The sequence below is a fragment of the Chiloscyllium punctatum genome, chromosome 36 (assembly GCF_047496795.1).
Source record: "Chiloscyllium punctatum isolate Juve2018m chromosome 36, sChiPun1.3, whole genome shotgun sequence".
Classification (NCBI taxonomy): domain Eukaryota; kingdom Metazoa; phylum Chordata; class Chondrichthyes; order Orectolobiformes; family Hemiscylliidae; genus Chiloscyllium; species Chiloscyllium punctatum.
In genome coordinates, this window is record NC_092774.1 from 20,323,950 (window position 1) to 20,342,398 (window position 18,449).

The 18,449-nt window shown below is 47.2% G+C and overlaps 1 protein-coding gene across 2 annotated transcripts in view; it reads right to left on the reverse strand.

Annotated features, from left to right (window-relative positions):
- LOC140460849 (interferon regulatory factor 8-like) overlaps window positions 1-18,449 on the reverse strand; it is a 129,151-nt gene that overhangs the window by 10,033 nt on the left and 100,669 nt on the right. The window contains exons 2-5 of one of the 2 annotated variants that reach the window (XM_072555539.1): window positions 5,853-6,072; window positions 4,156-4,333; window positions 837-1,020; window positions 263-378 (exon numbers count right to left, since the gene is read on the reverse strand). In XM_072555539.1, the coding sequence (XP_072411640.1) occupies window positions 263-378; window positions 837-1,020; window positions 4,156-4,332 (477 nt within the window). In that variant the 5' untranslated portion in view covers window position 4,333; window positions 5,853-6,072. Of the gene's footprint in view, window positions 1-262; window positions 379-836; window positions 1,021-4,155; window positions 4,334-5,852; window positions 6,073-18,449 lie in introns of those variants that run through there. The other variant, XM_072555538.1, reaches the window with a different exon arrangement.

The window sequence follows — 18,449 nt, forward strand, 5'->3', positions numbered from 1 at the left end:
ACAGGGGAACACGAGCGTCGCTCTCTACCTGCTGGGACACGGGGAACAGGAGCGTCGCTCTCTACCTGCTGGGACACGGGGAACAGGAGCGTCGCTCTACCTGCTGGGACACGGGGAACAGGAGTGTCGCTCTCTTTCTGTCTGTGAAAATAGGACTGAAGTGTCAGTCTTTCCAGAATCGTCTAAGTGTCCGTTGTGGCACCTGCCACCTCCCTGCTTCAGGCATCACACCTTTGTAATGCCCCCACTTCCTGTTCCTCACCTGGTGCAATGTCCCCACACCCCTGCTGGGGGAGCTGGGCTGTGAGCTCTCCATTCCAATGCTCCTACTCCCCTCCAGCTTCACTGTGCTCAGGTCAATAGCGAGTGATGGCTTCTCTGGGAACAGAGCCAAGTAAAGACAGGTCAGCATCAAGAGACAGAAAGACACTGTGCAATTCCCCATTCCCTCCTCCCCCCCCCCCATTCTCCGCCATCCTTCTCATCTCACCACCCACCTCCCCACCTCTCCATCGCTCAACTCTCCCTCCTCTTCCCCCATCCCACTCAACTCCCTCTTCCCCCCATCTCTTCCCCTCTCTTTCCCCCCCCATCCTCCCCCTCTTCCCCTCCAACCTTCTCACCTCCCCCTCTTTCCCCATCCTCTCACCTTCACCTCCCCCTCTCCCTCATCTCTCTTCCTCCCCTCTCCCCATCCTCTCACCTCCCTCTCTCCACCATCTCTTCCCCCCCCCCCCCCCCCCCCCCACCCCACCCCAAATCCCATTCATTGCCCCCTGCCCCGTTCCCATATTGCTGATAACTTCCCCTTGCCCGGCTGTCGGTCAGACACTCACTCTTCACAGTCGTGTCATCAACGATCTTGTAGACTTTGAATGGTTCGGAGATGTCAAGCTGGGAACGCTGGGGCACTTCTTCAAACTCACTGCTCTTGTTCAGAGCACACCGCAGCCGTGTCTTCCAAGTGGCGGGGTCGACCTTATCTCCATCTTTGTACTTCCCTTTGAACTTGGCCCAAGCCTGTTTGGAAGAGAGGTCAGACTCTTGGTGCTGTGAGTAGGACGGATCGAATGCTGATACAGTCACTGACCCCATCAAACACTCCCAGGACAGGGACAGAACACAGTTAGATATAGAGTAAATCTTCGTCTACATGATTCCCCTCCTTCCTGAGCCCTAAGCTGTATTCTCTGTAATCATCCATATCTCGTTCGCTCGCTCGCTCTCTCTTGCTCGCTCTCTCTCTCGCTCTCTCTCTCTCTCGCTCTCACCCGTCTTTCCCCAGTATATCTCCTGTCCTGGCTGATTGTGGAAATGTAGTTCGATTTACCCACCTATATATCACCTGGAGACATTTTCGAATAGGAAGCATGGTTAGTAGGTTTGAGGATGGCTCCAAAATCATTGGTATGATGGACAGTGAATTTGGCCAATGGGCTGAGGAATGAGAGATGGAGTTTGATTTAGATAAATGAGAGGTGTTGCATTTTGTGTTAAGACAGACCAGGGCAAAACCTATGCAGTTAATGGTCGGGCACTGGGGACTTTTGTTGAACAGAGACACCGAGGGGTGCAGGTACATGCTTCCATGAAAGTAGAGTCGCTGGTAGACAGGGTAGTGAAAAAGGTGTTTGTTACTCTTGTCTTTATTGGTCAGCATTGAGTCTCGGAGTTGGGACGTCATGGTGCAGGACATTGATTTGGCCACTTCTGGAATACTGCGTTCACTTCTGGTCTCTGTGCTATAGGAAAGATATTGCTAAACTTGAAAGGGTTCAGAAAATTACAAGGAAGTTACCAGGATTTGGAGGGTTTTCTGCTCTATGAAGAGGCTGGGAGTTGTTCTCCTGAGCATACAGTCATACAGTACGGAAACAGACCCTTCGGTCCAACCAGTCCATGCCAAACATAATCTCAAACTAGACTAGTCCCACCTGCCTGCTCCATGCCCATATCCCTCCAAACATTTTTTATTCATGTACTTAACAATTTTAAACGTTGTAACCGTGCCCACATCTGCCAACTTCCTCAGGAAGTTCATTCCATATGCAAACCAGCTTCTGTGTAAAAACAAAAGGTCTCATGTCTTTTTAAAATTTCTCTCCTCTCACCTTAAAAATGTAGCCCTAGTCTTGAAATTTCCCACCCTAGAGAAAAGACACCTGCCACTAACCCTTTCTGTACACCTCATGATTTTATAATCCTCTATAAAGCCACCTCTCCGCATCCAGTGAAAAAAATTCCAGTCTTTCTTGATAACTCAAACCTTCCACACCTGGCAATATCCTGATAAGTCTCTTATGAACCATCTCTAGCTTGATAATATCCTTCTTATAACAGGGTGACCAGAACTGGACACAGTGCTCCTGAAGAGGTCTTCTCAATGTCCTGTACAACTTCAACATGACGTCCTGACTCCTGTACTCAAAAGGGCTGAGCAATGAAAACAAGTGCGCTAAACACAGTCTTTAGATTAGATTAGATTACTTACAGTGTGGAAACAGGCCCTTCGGCCCAACAAGTCCACACCACCCCGCCGAAGCGCAACCCACCCATACCCCTACATCTACATCTACCCCTTACCTAACACTATGGGCAATTTAGCAAGGCCGATTCACCTGACCTGCACATCTTTGGACTGTGGGAGGAAACCGGAGCACCCGGAGGAAACCCACGCAGACACGGGGAGAATGTGCAAACTCCACACAGTCAGTCGCCTGAGGCGGGAATTGAACCCAGGTCCCTGGCGCTGTGAGGCAGCAGTGCTAACCACTGTGCCACAGTGCTGCCCATCCTGTCTATATGTCATGCAAACTTCAAAAAGTTATCCCCCGAACCCCTAAGTCTCTCTCTGTTCTACAACACTACCCAAAGCTGTACCATTAACTGTGTAAGTCCAACCCCTGTTTGTTGTACCAAATTGCAATACCTCACATCTATCCTAATAGAGCTCCATCTGCCCTTTTTCAGCCCATTGGCCCATTTGATCACGATCCCTTTGTAATCTTAGAAAACCTTCTTCACTGTCTACTATGCCACCAATTTTGGTGTTGTCTGCAAACTCACCAACCATGCTATCTATACTCTCATCCAAATCATTTATATAAATGACAAATAAAAGAGGACCCAGAACCAATCCTCGTTGAACACCGCTGGGAGGTTGAGGGGTGACCTTGTAGAGGGGCATAGATAAGGTGAATACCAAAGGATTTTTCCCCAGGGTAGGGGAGTCCAAAACTAGAGGGCAGAGGTGTAACATGAGGGGGAAACAATTTAAAAGCTGACCCGAGGGGCAATGTTTTCACAGAGGGTAGTGCATGCATGGAATGAGCTGCCAGAGGAAGTGGTGGATGCAGGTACAGTTACAACACTTAAAAGATATTTGGATGAGTACGTGAATGAGAAGGGCTTAGAGGGATATCGACTGAGCGCAGGCAAATGGCACTAGTTCAGTTTGGGAAACTTGGTCAGCATGGACGGGTTTGACTGAAGCATCTGTTTCCGAGCTACATGACTCTAGAACTGTAAGGTGCCATGTAAAGGTTTGGCAGTTGTTGAGCATGATTATTTTGAACTTCTGAGCAAGCGTCGGCCACTCAGCCCTTCGAGCCGCTCTGTCATTTATGGGTGGCTCAGTGGTTAGCACTGCTGCCTCACAGCACTAGGGACCCAGGTTTGATTCCAGCCTTGGGCGACTGTGCAAACTCCACACAGACATTCTCCCTGTGTCTGCGTGGGTTTCCTCCGGTTTCCTCCCACAGTCCAAAGATGTGCAGTTTAGGTGAATTGACCACGCTAAATTGCCCATAGTGTTAGGTGCATTAGTTAGAGGGAAATGGGTCTGGGTGGGTTACTCTTCGGAGGGTTGGTTTGGACTGGTTGGGCCGAAGGGCCTGTTTCCACACTTTAGGGAATCTAATATAAATAAAATAATCTAATATAATAAAGAGCAAGGCTGCTCAGATTTTAATCTTGACCCCACTTTCCTGCAAATCCACGGATAATCTTTCATGACCATGTTCATCGGGAATCTGCCTGAAGAATATTTTACCCACGTCAAGACACCCATGGGTTGGGCTTGATTTGTGTCCCTGCGTCCTCTGACCTGACCCCCTACGCTATTTCGGCCATCTTAGCCTGGGAGTGGGGGCCTACCTTGAAAATGGCAGCATCTTCGTCATGCCTGTAGTCTTGTTTGCCCGCATGCTTCCAGGGGATCCGGAACATTCCGAGCTTGCGGTCCTCCCAGACCAGGCCTGGGTACTTCTCACTGTCCACTTGTTCGATCATCCACTGCTTAAGCTTCCGAGTGCACCTCGCCCCACCAGCCATCCTGAAAGAGAGAGAGAAAGAGAAAGAAAGGAACAGTGAGAGAACATAGAACTGTACAGGCCCTTCGGCCCTTGATGGTGTGCCGGCCTTATATCCTACTCTAAGATCAAACGAACCTACATGCTCTTCATTGTACCATCTTCCATGCGCCTATCCAAGAGTTGCTTAAATGTCCCTAATGTATCTGAGTCAAAGAGTGTGGTGCTGGAAAAGCTCAGCCAGTCAGGCATCATATGAGGACCAGAAAATCGAGCATAAGCCCTTCATCAGGAATGAGCCCCTGAATGCTGTCTGATTTGCTGTGCTTTTCCAGCACCACACTCTTTGACTCTGATCTCCAGCATCTGCAGTGCTCCTAATGTATCTGACTCTACTACACTGCTAGCAATGCATTCCATGTGCCCCACCACTCTGAGTAAAGAATCTACCTCTGACAGCTTCCCAGAACCTTCCTCCAATCACCTTAAAATTATGCTGCCTTGTGATAGCCATTTCTGCAGTGGGAAAAAGCCTCTGCCTATCCACTCTGTCTGTGTCTCTCAACATCTTGTGCAACTCTGTCAAGTCACCTCTTATCCTTCTTCACTCCAATGAGGAAAGCCCTAGCTCCCTCACCCTTTCTTTGTAAAACCTGCCCTCCAGTCCAGGCAGCATCCTGGTAAATCTCCCTCTGCAACCTCTCTAAAGCTTCTTTCCTCGAATGAGGCGTCCAGAGCTGAACACACAATTCCAGAACTCTGTAGAGCTTCAGTATAACTTCATGGTTCTTAAACTCAGTTCTCCACTAATGAAAGCCAACACACCATATGCCTTCTTGACAACCTTAACAACCTGGGTGGCATCTTTGAGGGATCTATGGACATGGACGCTGAGATCCCTCTGTTTCTCAACACTCAAGAATCCTGCCTTTAACCCTGTAATCTGCATTCAAATTCGACCTTCCAAAGTGAATGACATCACACTTGTCCAGGTTGAATTCCATCTGCCACTTATCAGCGCAACTGTATATCCCATTGCAACCGACAGCAACCCTCCACACTATTCACAACGCCTCCAACCTTTGTGTCATCAGCAACCTTACTAACCCATCCTTCCAGCCTCGGATGATGAGAGAGGAGCAAGGACAAATTGAGAGGGAGGAATCACAGGGAGAGATGGAGGAACAGAGGGAACTGGTTGAATAAATGGGGCGAGGTGTTGGGTTGATGGAATGAGGAGATTTGAGAGAGGGCGAGAGCAGGTTGGAGGGAGAGGGAGGGTTTGAGAAAGAGCACTTGCCTTGTTTACCAAACAGGAAGTGTGGCAGAAGCAAGTAAAACCAGAAGAGGAGAGGGCTTAACCAGGTCAGAATAACCGATGACAGGGTTAACCAGGTCAGGGTAACTGATATATCATTAACCTGTTAGTCTCTCCAGGATGATGTCCCACCTCCCTGACACTTCCCTTTACCCCAAATCCATGTTCAGGATCTGATGCTGGTTTTAAGGAAAACAATTGAGATTTCTCCCTGGCAGACTTACGTTTCCCCTGATCCTGGTCCTGGTTTAGCAGCAGTTGGGTTGCTCTGTTATTTGTTGTTTGTGAAAAATTCAGTGTCGCCCAGCTCACTGCCTCTGCTCTGACTGTCTAATGCCAGTCTCCCGCCCTCCCCTTTATAGACTCACTCGATCACAAGCTTTCCAAGAAATCACGTGACTGTTTCACCAAAGTCTCTTGGCGTCACACAGGCTGGAAGTTAGCCTGTAGAGGGAGCAATATGTAGCTCAATGTACAAACAGGAGCACATGTATGCACACGCGCGCACACACAAATCACAGGCAAACACACACATTAATGCAGCAGATAGGCAAAAAGATGTAAACAGAGACACTCAGCATTCAAACAGACATGTATGTACACATCAGGCAGAGATAGGCATACGTGTACATCCACAAAAATACAAACACTCATGTATACAACAAGGAGAGCACCTGGTCACAAACACACCAAGCGCACTCTCTTACACTTGCAACTCTCAGTTGTACAAACAGCTCACGCATGCTTGCATGCATGTGCGACACACACACACACACAAGCTGACACACAAAAACAGGTAACACAAACCACAAAAGAAATAGAAACGTTCAGTGGGTTCAGCAGCATCTGTGGTGAAAGAGCAGTGGAGGCTGTTTCACTGAGTAATTTCCAATTGGCCATGATCTTATGGAATGGTAGAGTTGATTGAACAGCCTACCCTTAGATACGTTTGAGAAACAGAACTTCACACACACGCACAGCTTACCCGTTTACACGAATGCAGATAAAAAGTGCACTCTTCCTCCAGCAACGGTCACTGGTCAGTGATCGTGGAGTCTCTTACACCTAGCTTTTGCAACCAACCAGATGTCCCCCAAGAGCCCAAGGTGGTGGTGTCTGCTGTCAGCTGCCCACCCATCCATCCAACTGGGACCTCATCTCACTCAGCAGGGTCCTCCCGTAGGAACAGAGCCTGGCCCAAACTGCTGGAAGGATATCTCAACTGACAACATCAAAATGCTTTTTCTCGAGCGGATGGAAGAGTTGACCATTCAGCCCCTCGAGACTACTCTGCTAATCCATAAGATCATGGTTGATGGGAAAGTGTACGGTGACCCTGGCTTTCCCTCGCCACAGGTGCTGCCTGGCCCGCTGAACTGTTCCATCATTTTTCTTTTTCATTGCTTGTTCGTTTTGGATGGCCAATCGCTCTTCCTGCCCAGTACAACATTGAGCTGGGATCTGGAAGCAGATGGACTCGGAGCTGGGAGTTGATAAGGTGCTGCAATCTGGTTAGGGCTCCCCAAAGTTTATTGCACAAGTTAAGTTCATACAGGGTTTGGGGTAATTTATTAGCTTGGATAGAGGACTGACACCCTAACAGAGGGTCATGATGGTTGGCAAGCTGTAACTGGTAGGGGCACCATGAGGTTTGGTCCCCAAGGCCCCAGCTGTTTATAAATCTATATTAATGTCTTGGGTACCAGGGTAGAAAGTGTAATAGCCAAATTTCCAGGAAACACTAAAATAGGTGGGAAGGTAAGTTGCAATGAAGCAATATGAAATTTGTCAAGGAGGGGAGCAAGCGAAAATTTGGCAGATGAAGTTTCTCGTGAATAAATGTGAGGTTATCAGTTTGATGGGAAGACTAAAAAGGCAATATGTTATTTCAAAGGAGAAAAGGTTCAGGGGGATCTGTGTGTCCTTGTGCATGAATTGCCAAAATCTGAAGTACAGCAGCTAAGAAGCAAGTGAAGGGAAAGTTTGGCATTTATTGCAAAAGCAAAAGTGTAAAGGTGAGGGAATGTTGCTGAAAATGTATAAGGCAGACAACCTGGAGTATTGCAGTCTGGATCAGAGTGGTGCTGGAAAAGCACAGCAGGTCAGGCAGCATCCAAGGAGCAGGAAAATCGACATTTCGGGCAAAAGCCCTTCATCATGCAATTTTGATCCCCTTACTTGAGGGAGGGATATAGTTGCACTGAGGTCAATTCAGAGAAGGTTCACTTGATGGATTCCAGAAATGGGTTTTTTTTATGAAGAGAGATTGGGCTGTATACCTGGGGTTTAAAAGAAGGAGAGGACGTTTAATAGAGGTGTATAAGTAGGTGTAGAGAGGATGTTTCCTTCTGTGAAACAATGAACCATGATTGTATTTCGAGACATTCGGGGCTGAATGACTTACAGCTCTGAGCTCTTATGTTGAGATGTCAAAGCCATGTAGTGTCTCACTGTGCCGCTTTAAGGGTGTGGTTCTCCCTGCTTTCTCTCTCTGGTGGGTTTAAGCCATTACTCAGACTTTCATGTCTGACTCAGAATCTTGTAGTTCGAGTCTCCACTCCGGAAAACAGAGAGAGAGAGAGGAACTGCATAGACTGCAGTGGTTTAAGAAGATAGCTCACTACCATCTCGTCAAGGGGCAAATAGGGTTGGGCAATAAACACTGCCCCCACCAGCAATGCCCACGTCTAACAGGGGAAATACAACAAGGGGATGAGGGTGTGCTGAACTATCAAAGGATTCAACTTAAAAAGTGAGGGCAGTATAGAAGGAGTTTTATTGCCGAGTTTAAAAACAGGAAGCTGTATTTTCAGTTTAAAAGAGATGAAGGAGCTTTACTCTGTATCTAACCCCATGCTGCTCCTGTCCTGCGAGTGTTTGATGTGGGGACAGTGTAGAGGGAGCTTTACTATGTATCTAACCCTGTGCTGTCCCTGGGAGTGTTTGATGTGGGGGGAACAGTGTAGAGGAAGCTTTACTCTGTATCTAACCCCGTACTGTCCCTGTCCCTAGGATTGTTTGATTGAGGGGGGAGAGAGACAGTGTCCAGGGAGGTTTACTCTGTATCTAACCCAATTTTGTACTTGTCCTGGGAGTGTTTGATGGGGGACAGTGTAGAGGGAGCTTTCCTCTGTATCTAACCCCGTGCTGTCCCTGGGAGTGTTTGATGGGGGTTCAGTGTAATGAGAGCTTTACTCTGTATCTAATCCCGTGCTGTCCCTGTCCCTGGGAGTGTTTGATGGAGGGGGGGGAGGAGACTGTGTAGGGGGAGCTTTACTCTGTATCTAATCCCGTGCTGTCCCTATCCCTGGGAGTGTTTGATGGGGGTTCAGTGTAGAGTGAGCTTTACTCTGTATCTAATCCCGTGCTGTCCCTGACCTGGGAGTGTTTGATTGGGGGGGGGGGGGGGAGGGGACTGTGTAGGGGGAGCTTTACTCTGTATCTAACCCTGTGCTGTCCCTGTCCCTGTCCCTGTCCCTGCACTCTGTATCTGACAGCATGCATTACGTGACCAAACAGTGTTTTTTGTTTACTCTGTCACTCACAAACTGCCGTCACGCAAGCAGAGGAACTATAAATAAACCAGTTTCACCTGTTTCAAAGGTCACATAGGGATGATGTGGTTTTCGCTGGGATCATTTGCACTGAAAATTTGTCTGGATTTGAGTGTTGCTGGAAAAGCACAGCAGGTCAGGCAGCATCCAAGGAGCAGGAAAATTGACATTTCGGGCAAAAGCCCTTCATCAGGAATAGAGGCAGAGAGCCTGCAGGTTGGAGAGATCCATCAAAGTTTTACCTACACATCCACCAATATCATTTATTGTATCCATTGCTCCCGATGCGGTCTCCTCTACATTGGGGAGACTGGACGCTTCCTAGCAAAGCGCTTTAGGGAACCTCTCCGAATCACTTGCACTAATCAACCACACCGCCCTGTGGCCCAACTTGTCAACTCCCCCTCCCACTCTGCCGAGGACATGCAGGTTCTGGGCCTCCTCCACCACCGCTCCCTCACCACCCGACACCTAGAGAAAGAATGCTTCATCTCCCGCCTTGGAACACTTCAACCCCAGGGCATCAATGCGGACTTCACCAGTTTCCGCATTTCCCCTCCCCCCACCTTACCCCAGTTCCAACCTCCCAGCTCAGCACTGTCCCCATGACCTGTCCACCTATCCACTCCACCCTCCTCTCTGACCTATCAGCTTCATCCCCACCCCCATTCACCTATTGGACTCTATACTCTTTCTCCCCACTCCCAACCCCCTCTCATTCATCTCTCCACCCCGGAGGCTCCCTGTCTCTATTCCTAATGAAGGGCTTTTGCCCGAAACGTTGATCTTCCTGCTCCTTGGATGCTGCCTGACCTGCTGTGCTTTTCCTGCACCACTCTATCCAGACTCGGGTTTCCAGCATCTGCAGTCCTCGTTTTTACCAATCTGAAAATTTTGTTGTTATCCCATGCACTTGGGGTGAGCGTTTTGAGACAGATCGAACACTGGGTTTGGTTTTTCCAGCTCCAATCCCCCAAGAAGAGTCTGCACTGCGTCTTAGCTCCCATCGCTGTGAGCTGGCAATGAGGACACAGTGCTTATTGTGAAGTGGGCCCAAGTAGCACAAAAACAATTTGACCTTATCAAGTGTTGGAACTGAATTAAAATGGCTCAAAATGATTTGGAAATGTTAAACGACACTGGGGTATTCAGAATGATCGAATCATTCGCCTGGCAACAGACCCTTCAGTCCAATGTATCCACGCCAACCATAATCCGAAACTAAACTATTCACACTTACCTGCATTTGGCCCATATCACTCTAAATCTTTTGTATTCGTTTGTCTACCCAAATGTCTTTTAAATGTTGGAGTTGTACTTCGATCTACCACTTCCTCTGTCAGTTTGTTCCACATATGAACCATTTTCTGTGTGAACAAGTTGCCCCTCAAGTCCCTATTAAATCTCTCTCCTCTCACCCCAAACATATGCCCTCTAGTTCTGGACTCCCCTACCCAAGGGAAAAAAACCTTGTCTATTTACCTTATCCATGCCCTTGTGATTTTATAAGCCTCTGTAAGGTCACCCCTCAGCCTCCGGCGCTCCCGGGAAAAGAAGCCCCAGCTTCTCCACCTAACTCAATCCCTCCAGTCCTGGCAACGTAACTTTCAAAGAAGTGTGTGCCTGAACCTCTCAGTCTCTCTGTTTGACAACATGCCCAAATCCCCTACCATTAAGTGAATAACTGTTGCCTTCATTCATTTTACTAAAATGCAATACTTGGCATTTAAATCCAGTGACCTTTGAGTCAGCCCTGGAGGCTGATAGCTGTTGAGAACTGGTAGAGAAAGTAGGAGAGGCTGAGGGACGGGGGTCTGCAGATAGAGATATGGCCGCACAGCCATTAGAAATGGTGGCGCCAGAATCAGTAGAGGTGGAAGGACAGCACGGAGGTAGGGAGAGGAGTCGGGCGAAGGATTTTGTTGCAGATGACGCATGTTCACATGTTTGGCTGGGAGCAGGTGGAGGTGAGCAAGCACACTGGGTGGGACTGGCTGTTGGCATGATGACGCTAAACTGTACTGAGGGGTTTGGCAGCACTGGAATCTACGGGGGTTAGGCTGTGGGAGACCTGCTAGGAGTGAGTTCCGATTGGCGGAGCTGCAGCTAATCAGTCAGGATGTCAGCAACTGGTGAACTGAGTCTCGGGCAAAGTCAGATGGTGTTACAGAGGGGGAAATAAGGGATATTGGTGCTTTGTGGGTTCCTTAATGACAGTGTGAGGGAGCTGGATTAACATCAGTACAGATACATTCAGTAACACAGGGCCCTGGGGGGAGTGAGGGGTTACTGAGTGACAGTGTGAGGGAGCTGGATTAACATCAGTACAGATACAGTCAGTAACACAGGGCCCTGGGGGGGGAGAGGGGTTACTGAGTGACAGTGTGAGGGAGCTGGATTAACATCGGGACAGATACAGTCAGTAACACAGGGCCCTGGGGGGGAGAGGGGTTACTGAGTGACAGTGTGAGGGAGCTGGATTAACATCGGGACAGATACAGTCAGTAACACAGGGCCCGGGGGGGGGGGGGGGGGGGAGAGAGAGGGGTTACTGAGTGACAGTGTGAGGGAGCTGGATTAACATCGGGACAGATACAGTCAGTAACACAGGGCCCTGGGGGGGAGAGGGGTTACTGAGTGACAGTGTGAGGGAGCTGGATTAACATCGAGACAGATACAGTCAGTAACACAGGGTGCTGGGGATTGAGGGGGTCGGGGTGAGGGGATAGGTTTTCGCAAGGTTTCTGAATGACAGCGTGAAAGAGCTCAGTTTAAAATAATTATCTTGTTTTCTGATTTTCAATGAGAAGTGAAAACAACATCTGGCACAGCAGCTCCCTGGAGATGTCCAATTCTGAGGTCATGTAATCTTTTTTGAAACGTGTCTGACAATTCAGGACTGCTGTAAATATGCCACACTGTAACAGTCTCTGATTAACCCTACACCTTCACTGCAATAATCTCTGATATGCCCTACAACCCTCACTGTAACACTCTGATATACCCCACACCAATCACTGTAACACTCTGATATAATCCGCACCCCTGACTGTAACTCTCCCTGATATATCCCACACACCTCAGTGTAACACTCTCTAATATGCCCCACACTCCACGCTGTAATACTCCGTGATATACCCCACGCCCCTCACAATAACGCTCTGATATAACACACACCCCTCACTGTAACACTCTCTAATATACCCCACACCCCTCACTATAACACTCTGATATACCCCACACCCCTCACTGTAACACACCCTTATATACCCCACACCCCTCACTGTAACACTCTTTAATATACCCCACACCCCTTATTGTAACATTCTCTGATAAACCCTTATGTACCCCACACCTCTCTCAGTAACACTTTCTGATATCCCCCACATCCCTCTCTGTAACACACTCTGATACACCCCACACCCCTCACTGTAACCCTCTCTGATATACCCCACACCCCTCACTGTAACAATCTCTGATATAACACACACCCCTCACTGTAACCCTCTCTGATACACCCCACACCCCTCACTGTAACACACTCTGATATACCCCACACCCCTCACTGTAACACTCTATGATATACCCCACACCCCTCACTGTAACACACCCTGATATAACACACACCCCTCACTGTAACACTCTCTGATATACCCCACACCCCTCACTGTAACCCTCTCTGATATACCCCACACCTCTCACTGTAACACTCTCTGATATAACACACACCCCTCACTGTAACCCTCTCTGATACACCCCACACCCCTCACTGTAACAATCTCTGATATAACACACACCCCTCACTGTAACACACCCTTATATACCCCACACCCCTCACTGTAACCCTCTGATATAACACACACCCTTTAGTGTAACATTCTCTGATAAACCCCACACCCTTCTGTGTAATACTCTTATATACTCCACACTCCTCACTATAACACTCTCTGACATACCTCTCACTGTAACACTCTCTGATATACCCCACACCCCTCACTGTAACACACCCTGATATACCCCACACCCCTCACTGTAACACACCCTGATATACCCCACACCCCTCACTGTAACACTCTCTGATATACCCCACACCCCTCACTGTAACACTCTCTGATATACACCACACCCCTCACTGTAACACTCTCTGATATACCCCACACCCCTCACTGTAACACACCCTGATATACCCCACACCCCTCACTGTAACACACCCTGATATACCCCACACCCCTCACTGTAACCCTCTCTGATATACCCCACACCCCTCACTGTAACACACTCTGATATACCCCACACCCCTCACTGTAACAATCTCTGATATACCCCACACCCCTCACTGTAACAATCTCTGATATATCCCACACCCCTCACTGTAACCCTCTCTGATATACCCCACACCCCTCACTGTAACACACTCTGATATACCCCACACCCCTCACTGTAACACACTCTGATATACCCCACACCCCTCACTGTAACCCTCTCTGATATACACCACACCCCTCACTGTAACACTCTCTGATATACCCCACACCCCTCACTGTAACACACCCTGATATACTCCACACCCCTCACTGTAACACACCCTGATATACCCCACACCCCTCACTGTAACACTCTCTGATATACCCCACACCCCTCACTGTAACACACTCTGATATACCCCACACCCCTCACTGTAACACACTCTGATATACCCCACACCCCTCACTGTAACACTCTCTGATATACCCCACACCCCTCACTGTAACACACTCTGATATACCCCACACCCCTCACTGTTACACTCTCTGATATACCCCACACCCCTCAGTGTAACACTCTCTAATATGCCCCACACCCCGCACTATGACAATCCCTGATATTCCCCACATCCATCACGGTAACACTCTCTTATATAATCCGCACCCTTCACTGTAACACCCTGATATATCCCACACCCTTCAGTGTAACACTCTCTGATATACCCCACAGATCTTTGTGTAACATTCTCTGCTAAACCCCACACCCCTCTCTGTAACATTCCCAGATATAATCTGCACCCCTCACTGTAGAACTCTCTGATATATCCCATGCCCCTCACTTGAACACTCTGACATACCCCACACCCCTCACTATAACACACTCTGATATACCCCACACCCTCACTGAAACATTCTGATATCCCCTACGCCCCTCACTGTATCACTCTCTGGTATTCCCCACACCCCTCACTGTAACACTTCCTGATATATTCCACACCCCTCACTGTAACACTCTCTGATATATCCCACACCTCTCACTGTAACACACTCCTACATACCCCACACTCCTCACTGTGACACTCCCTGATATACCCCACACCCTTCACTGTATCACTCTCTGATATAACCTATTATGGACCAGGCGAAACCCCCAAAACATTTCAGGAAAGAGGCCCAGACACTAGTTGGTTTAAGCAGGTATAATGCAGATATTCCAGGAGCAATGCAGCTGGTCAAACCACTTAGTTTTAAACAAAAGGGAATTGGAGGTGTAGTGGACAGCGAAGGTTACCTCCGAGTACAACAGGATCTTGACCAGATGGGCCAATGGGCTGAGAAGTGGCAGATGGAATTTAAATCAGATAAATGCGAGGTGCTGCATTTTGTGAAAGCAAATCTTAGCAGGACTTATACACTTAATGGTAAGGTCCTAGGGAGTGTTGCTGAACAGAGTCCTGAGGTTCATAGCTTCTTGAAAGTGGAGTCACAGGTAGATAGGTTAGTGAAGAAGGCGTTTGGTACGCTTTCCTTTATTGGTCAGAGTATTGAGTACAGGAGTTGGGAGGTCAGGTTGCGGCTGTACAGGACATTGGTTAGGGCCATTGTTGGAATATTGCGTGCAATTCTGGTCTCCTTCCTATCGGAAAGATGTTGTGAAACTTGAAAGGGTTCTGAAAAGATCTACAAGGATGTTGCCAGAGTTGGAGGGTTTGAGCTATAGGGAGAGGCTGAACAGGCTGGGGCTGTTTTCCCAGGAGCGTCAGAGGATGAGGGGCGGTGGTTCGCACAACTTTCAGACTGTCTGCTGTCCACTGAAACGTCTTGCCTATCTTTAGTAACTCAGTGAGTAGAGCAGCCACCCTGCTAAAATTTGGTATGAGTTTCCGATAAAATTCATGCAATCCCAGGAACCATAGTCGGTGGTATGGGAAACTCCCCAATTACTTTTGTTTTTGCATCCCGTGGGGCCATTTATTCATGACAATAACATAGTCCAGGAAGGTGACTTGGGCTTTGGCGAATTCACTTTTCACCAGGTTTATCACCAAGACTGTCTTCCCAAGTCGATTGAACAAGTCTGATAAACATTGTAAATGTTCCTTCCATGTGTGACTAAAAGTCATCAGGTCATCAATATACACCACACAATTGAGTAATCTGGCAATTACCTTATTGGTTCGTCTCTGAAATGTGGCTGGTGCATTTTTCATACCAAATGGCATGACTTTAAACTGACACGGTCCACTCAGCGTTACGAAAGCCTTCACTCTTTCGGACAAAGGTACCTACCAGTATCCTCTGAACAAGTCCAACTTAGAAATACAAGTTGCTTGTCTGACCTTTTCAACACAACCTTCCATACGTGGAATTGGATATGCATCCGTCTTTGTAACTGCAATAGTCCACACATAACCTTTGGGTCCTATCAGGTTTTGGTACCATGACTATGGGTAAGCTCTGGTCACTGTAACTCACTTCAGGTATGTCGTCTTGAAGCATGCGTTCAATCTCCTTTTGAACCTGCACCAACTTTAGAGGGCTATGCCAACAAGGATGTGGCTTAATCATAACATCATCTCCTACATCTATACTTTGCATAATTAAGTTTGTATTTTCCAAGCTTGTTTCCACTTATCTCTCCATGTGATAGTGATAACTCTTTCAGGTCATTGTGATTTTCCTCTGGAACATAACTCAATAATTTATCCGAATTGTTGACAACTTCCTCATTGTGCAATTTCATTTGAGGAATGTCCAATTCAAAACTTAGTTCTTCACTGTGTTGTAGCCAATAAAACATTCTCCTCTTGCTTTCCTTCCCTGTCAAAATATCTTTTGAGTGTATTCACATGACACGCTCTGTGAGACTTCTTTTTGTCTGGAGTTCTCATCAAATAGTTCACCTCACTCAATTTCCTTTCGACTTGATAAGACCCACAAAATCTTGCTTTTAAAAGGTTTATCTCTCACTGAAAGTAACACTAACACCTTGTCTCTGACAGCAGAATTGCGAGTTTTTAATTTCTTGTCGGCTTCCCATTTCATTGTATACTATGATACTTTTAAATGCTGTCTAGCCAACTCCCCTGCTCTATTTAATCATTCTCTAAAGTTTGGCACATACTCCAAATATGTGGTCTCTGAATTCTGACTTAGCAATTTCTCCTTAATCAATTTTAGCAGTCCTCTTATTTCATGCCCAAACACTAATTCAAACAGACTGGATTTGATTGATTCATTTGGTGCATCTCTGATTGCAAGGAGTACAATCCGTTATTCCAATCAGCTGGATAGTCTTGACTATAAGCCCTCAAGGTGGTCTTTAATGTCTAATGCCACCTTTCTGGCCCTCCCTGCGACTCTGGATTTGAATTATTCCTAAACTGTGCACAACTTTCTTGAATAATCTTGATGTAAAGTTTGACCCTTGATCTGATTGTATCTCTTGTCTGTATCTAGTGAAACAAAGGAGTAACTCCTCTACAATCTTTTTAGCTGTGATATTGTGTAATGGAACGGCCTCTGGAAATCTAGTGGACAATGTCCATTATTCTTAACAAATACTGATTCCCACTTCTTGTTTCAGGTAGAGGTCCTGTGCAATCAGTTAAGATTCTTGTGAAAGGTTTCTCAAATGCAGGAAAGTCATTAAAGGTGCGGGTTTGATTACTGCCTGTGGCTTTCCAATTACCTGGCAAGTATGACATGTTCGGCAAAATTCAACTACATCCTTGTGCAGTCCAGGCCAGTAACAATTTTTTTTGTATTTTAGCTTAAGTTTTTCTCACTCCTAAATGACCTCCTAGTGGTAGTTCATGTGCCACTCGCAATACCTTCGTTCTATAACCCACCGGCAATACGATTTGATGAAACTCTGCCCATTTCTCATCTGCGTGAATACGTGCTGGTCTCCATTTCCTCATTAAGATTAGATTAGATTACTTACAGTGTGGAAACAGGCCCTTCGGCCCAACAAGCCCACACCGACCCTCTGAAGGGCAACCCACCCAGAACCATTCCCCTACATTTGCCTCTTCACCTAACATTACGGGCAATTTAGCACGGCCAATTCACCTAACTTGCACATTTTTGGACTGTGGGAGGAAACTGGAGCACCCGGAGGAAACCCACACAGACACGGGGAGAATGTGCAAACTCCACACAGGCAGTTGCCTGAGGCGAGAATTGAACCTGGGTCTCTGGCGCTGTGAGGCAGCAGTGCTAACCACATCGTTAAGACATTTTAAGATAAAAAACATTCAAGGATACATTCAGAGTCTTTTTCTGAGTGTGCCTTTTGATACAATCACATTAAACTTTCATCTTTCTGCTGTAACTCAGTCAATTTATCTGAACTAATGATGTCTGCTTTGTCATCTATCTGCTCCTGGTTTGTCCTCATCATCTGATCAAACCAGGTCTCTGCTAATTCCACTTCAACTTTCTTATCTGGGGTCTTTGATCTCTCCTGTTTCAATTGGTGACTTTGTGACCTCGTTACCACACAGTCAGGAAAGTTCCCAGGATATGTATCGTGCAATAGTTCAGTTGCCTGAGTTTCCACTGGCTTTTCAACCACACTAGGCAGCACTCCTTCTTGTGAACCAACTATATCATTAACAAGGGCAAATTGTACTGGAGCTGAGAGGTTGTCCAGTATTCCTACCATGGCTTCTCCACTCTTCACTGGACACTCTAGCCTCATTCTACATAACTAAGCATTTCTCTCACCATGAATTCCTGTTACGAGTGCCTTTTCTGGCAATAGTCCTTCAGATCCCCTCATCGTTCAACATCACAGGTTGAGAGGATCCTGTGTTTCTTAATATTGTAACCTCTTTACTTGATGCTCCTGGCCTATGCGAGTAAACTTTACCTTTGCGGGTATATGGTTTAAGAGGATCTGGGACTTCCTCCTTAACCAACCTCCGACCAGGTTGTACATTCTGGTGCAGCTTTCTAGCCTCCATTGTGCTTTTTGTGACCACTCCAACAAAATTCACTGGCTTATCCTGTTCTTCTA